Source organism: Apis dorsata, unplaced genomic scaffold, assembly GCF_000469605.1.
Source record: "Apis dorsata unplaced genomic scaffold, Apis dorsata 1.3 scaffold_1085, whole genome shotgun sequence".
Lineage (NCBI taxonomy): Eukaryota > Metazoa > Arthropoda > Insecta > Hymenoptera > Apidae > Apis > Apis dorsata.
Window position 1 is genome coordinate 496,370 of NW_006264183.1, and position 5,726 is coordinate 502,095.

General features: G+C 18.1%; 1 protein-coding gene across 1 annotated transcript in view; it reads right to left on the reverse strand.

Annotated features, from left to right (window-relative positions):
- The window catches only part of LOC102681104 (ATP-binding cassette sub-family G member 1-like), a 29,530-nt gene that overhangs the window by 11,520 nt on the left and 12,284 nt on the right, over window positions 1-5,726 (reverse strand). Inside the window, exon 2 of the mRNA XM_006624577.2 lies at window positions 4,455-4,870. Within this exon, the coding sequence (XP_006624640.1) occupies window positions 4,455-4,674 (220 nt within the window). The 5' untranslated portion in view covers window positions 4,675-4,870. The remainder of the gene's footprint in view (window positions 1-4,454; window positions 4,871-5,726) is intronic.

Consider the following 5,726-nt stretch of genomic DNA (forward strand, 5'->3'; position numbering starts at 1 on the left):
TTTCTATATCTAATATTATATAATATCTAATATTTATGAAATATAAAATATATATTTATATTTAATTTAATATCTGAAATTAAGATTTATCCATTAACTTATATGATATTATAAAAGATCTTACAAGATTTTAATAAAAGATAGAATAATTTAGAAATTAAATGTCAATAAATCTAATGAAAAAAATAAAATAAAAAATATAAAATAAATGATAATATATTTTCTAATTTTCTATTATGGATAACATAGCCATATTCAGCCATATTCAGAATAATGTTATCTAATTTAGAAATCGATAAAAATGCATCGATAAATGCATGACGACATTTCTTACATACTTACGCGAATGACAATAGCGCATATTTTATATAACGATGTTCGATATGTTTTAAACAAAGATTGTTCAGCAACATATCATTTTTTTTTTGTTATTTTTGTTACTATACATATTTTGAATATGAAATAATAAGTACAATATTTAATGCAATTATGATTTATGAAAAATATATCAAATGATTAATAATGATATTACATATAATTAAATATACGTAATTTAAAATTATATTTCATAAGATAATATAATATATTATAGTTATATAATATAGTTTAATAAATTCAGTTTATTATAATATTATGATTAAAACTTTATGCATAATAGGTTAATAATATAATATTAAATTTTACAATAATAGTTATTTGTGTTGAAAAGAATTTTAATGAAACATCGAAAAATCTAACATTTATGTGCAAATTTGCATAGTTTCTATTTCAAGGTTAGGAATTATTTAAACGTTAAATTCGATTTGTAAAAATTATTAGATATGTCAGCAATTATTATTATCCTCTGAAACTAATGAAATATTTTTGTTAATTTATAAAGAATACAAAAAATTATTGTGAACAGATATGATCAATTAAACTTTATACATATACATTGTATATTTTATAAATTCTAGGTTAAAAGTTCGTGTTATTTTTATAGTTAATAATTTTATTTCAAGAATATGCTTATATTATTTCGATAAAAATAAAAGCATAACATACAAGTAGATCAGATGACATATTCAAATGTTAAATATTCGAAATATTTAAATTAATTATTGGCAAAAAAATTATCCGATTATCCGATAATCACGTTTTGATCTTATTAGAAAAATCTTTATTAATCATTAACTATTTTTAACTTTATTAATCATTAATTATTTTTAGAAACATAAGATAAAAATTATAGAAATCTAAATTTTTACAATTGGATATTTTATTATAATATACATAATACTTATTTGAAGATTATATTTTTAATATGATTTTTAATCTATTATTATTTTCTTCATTTGTTTTTCCTCTATTTTGAAAATTTTGTAATAAAGATTAGTTTATCAATAAAAGCATTTTCTTTATTAAACATTTATAAACAATAATTATGAAAGATTTGTTTATGTAATAAATAAAATCAATACATACATAGAGTGCATTTGATATAAAAATTACTATGTATGTGTGTATTCCATATATATAATATATTACATGTATAATGTATACATATATATAATATATTATATTATATATATTATATATTATATAATATATATATAATATATATATATATACTATGTATATTCAAGGATATTTTCTGAAACTACATACGTATTTATATTTTCTTTGCATTGAAAAAATTGAAGTAACATGATATAATATGACCTTATGATAATAAATTATTATTGTAAGAAAATATTTTGTTTTGTAAATTGTAATGGTTTTGTAAATTAATAGAAATGATATATTATTTTATATTTAATACATATAAAATGATAAAATAATATCAATAAAAAAACATAAACGATATCGATTGAATAAAGTTCACTTTATAATATAATCATAATATAATCAATATAATCATGACTATATATTAAACAAAACTAAATTAATATATTTATTATATTATATTAATGTAACTGAATTAAAATATTAGATAAATAATATGATATTAATTCAATTATGATGTAATTCTCTAATATTTATCTTTTTTGATTTGTTTTATATAAATTCAATTTTTATACTTAATTCTTTTTTTCTATTAATATATATTAAAATGTATTCTACAATATATTTTAAATTTAAAAAATTACAAACTATAAAAATGAAATATTATCTATATGTTATTTTAATTAATTATACATATCATTTTTAACTACAAAATAACTTTTGAATTTTTCAAAATTAATAAAATGATTTTTATTGATTCAAAAAAACAATTAATAAAATAATATCATATTATTGATGTATTAAGTAAACTGTGCTTCACAAGCAAGAGCGATCACTATTCTTTTTTTTTGATTTATATACAAATTCTTTTTGTCAACTTTTAATAATGATGAGATCTTTCAAAATATCTAATGCGACTTTCTCCGTTTAAAACTTTCTTTGCTAATCTCGAGATTACTTCAAGACCACTTTCTCTTAACATCACGAACGATATTTAATGGTTTAAAAAGTAAAAATGTATGCGTGATCAATTCCAAGTTTCAATCGACCAGATTCCAAGTTTCATCGAATGTTATAATCTAAATAATCTATTTCAAAATTTGTATTAGTAAATAAAATGAAGATTAAGTACTATGCATATCAAAAAAAAAAAGAAATTGTGAAAAAACTGCATAAAACAAGAAACAATTGTATTGTCCAATATATTGAAAAACAGATAAATTTAAAATAATATTTTTTTCATAAAATTTTCTATAAAATAATTAGAATATATTTTTATAATTTTGTTAAAAATTAAACAGTGTAAAAGTTAATTATAAAAAAATATGAATCTGAAATATTTGAACATCATTTTTACAATCCTATACAAACACGGAACTTGGTTTTAATTTTTGACTTATCTACAAATTTTGGCAAGCGTATGCATCCACTTTTTAATTCTCGCATTATATGTATATATATATATTTTTCGATAGTTGATAATTGATAATTATTCAAAAATATTCTATAAAAATAAAATATTATTATCACCATTTCTTTTTTTTCTTTTTTTCCTTTTTATTATTTTTCTTATTTTTTTTATTTTTATTCTTGCAAAAAAAATTAAATTTTCATAAAATTTTTTGACTTTTTATTAAAAAAATTTACTATTTTTATTAAATAAATATTTTAAATTTATTATTTTATAGAATAATATCAATCAGCATTCAATAATTATTTCGTACATTGAATGCATTTGATATTGAATTACCAATACTGGATTTAATGTAAATCTATTTTGATATTTCGAATATATTTTTTTCTTATATATTGATTACGATATTCTTTACATAGCACAATTCAATAAAATATAATAAAATGCATGATTAACATCATAATATTCAATTCTGATAATCATGCATTGTCACGATGTTTATTTTTATGTATATATATTCAACAATGACGAACCTTATTTGACTTAGTTTTGCTTGGATCTGTTTTCTTTTGAAAGAACTCAATCATCACTACATATTTTATAATGGAGCAAATAATGCTCTTACATAAATATATTAGAAAAATTTTTCTTTTTTTTAGTGCAAAAACAAGATAATAAATATATCATCGTGCAAATGCAATATGCAAATGCAATATTCTTGATATTAAGACAAGTTTGTATTTTATGAAAAATAAAATTATAAAATTATATAAATGATATTTTGTAGATAATTAACATTAAGATATTATTAAAGGCATTATTGCTTTAAAATATAAATTTACACCATAATATTTATGAGAGAAAATTATAATATATAAATATTAGGACATTGATAATATTTTGAGAATTTGAATTTATTCTTTTAAACTAATCTAAAATAAAATATAAAATATATGAAATAGCCTAAAAGAAAAGATAATAATTTTAAAATATGTATTTGTAACATATACATATTTATAGATATATATACATATTTATAGATTATGATGATTTTTTATAAAAAAATCAAAAATATGTAAGATTATTCATTTAGAAAATTCGCATACATTTTTCATATTACAATGTATTTTTATGAATTTAGTGAATAATTATAATTTTAAATTGCCTATATATGTTTTTATTATATATCATAAATTATTATAAATAAAATATTATTAATTATTAATACAAAAAAAGCCATATATTTATAAATGAAGTATATCAATATAATAATGCAATAATTATTTAATTTGCATTAATTTATAATTATAATTAATTTAATAAATAAGATTATCTAAACTTTTCTTTAAACTTAGATTTAACTATTCTAACGCTCTAACATTTCAAATCTAGTAATTTTTGATTACCTATTAATTGATTTCTAAAGTATTAAAAAGATTCTACTTGGATTATCTTTATAACAACTATCTTTTTTATATATTCTTTTTTAATTTATATATTCTTTTCAGTATAATAAAATAATATCAATTACTATGAATACATAATATGAACTTACTTGATTTCAAGTTTCGAAAACTCCATTCTTTCACTGTAAAACGAATATCGCAAAAAGTGACGTCCACCTCAGGCCTTTTTGGAAAGGAGCACTTGTCTTGAATGAAATAACCATCATTTGCGGCAATTACAACTTCGTGTACGTCACCATGACTGTTATGATCGATTTGACAACAACTTAAAGACGACTTGGTCGGAGAACATTGTGCAGAAGTGGTCATCGTTCGATAAATTACAATTGGTGTGTTTCTTTCCACGAGTATCGCTGCGTTCGTTTTGAAACACAATTCACATCAGTATTGCATATCTAAAACACAGCACTAAGAATTCTGTTCTTCTTTCTTCCTTTTGGATTGGTAGATTCTTTTGTTTTCGAACTAGATAATTAAAATTCACGCATCATTGGTATATGTCGTTCTGTAATAAAAAAGAAACAAAAATATAAATATATTAAAAAATATGTAATTATTATTTTTTAAAATAATAAAAATAGTATGATAACAATAACTTATAACAACAAATATATTATAAATAAATATTTAAAACTATCATTTTTTAAAATAATAAATAAAAATAGTATAAAAAATAAATAAAAATAGTACTAATACACATAATATATGATATAATATGATACAAATAAATATATATATATATATATATTAATTATTTAAAATGAGATTATCTTCAATTTCAATAATTTTTTAATATTTTGTTAAAAGAAATTAAAATTATTTTTTAATATTTTGTTAAAAGAATTAAAAGAAATCATTATTTTGAATTTTTTTCTTTTTTCAAAATATGTTATATCTTCATGCCTTAATATGCGATCATTACTTATCTATTATTTTTAGCTCTATTTTATATCTATAAGCAGAGATATCGACTGGCGTCCAAAAATATATATCTATAAATATACCTAAAAGTATACCTAGCGGGTGAACCGATTAAAAAACTTTTTTTATGGATTTTAATAAGAGTAAAACATCTTAATCTTAATTTTAACTTACTAGATTTTCAAATATAAAACAATTCTTGAATCGAAATCACCAAAGTTAATAATATAATACTTAATATTTATTATTGTAATATCAGTTTCAAACTCGTTATGAATCAGTACTAAGTATGGTAATATTATAATATTATTATAATATTATATATTTTTTTTGGAATATCAGCTGTTATGTTATTTATATATTATATAAATAACATATTATAATATATATATTATATGTATTTTTATAAACAATTGGTTAATAGTCAATTTTTTATATAT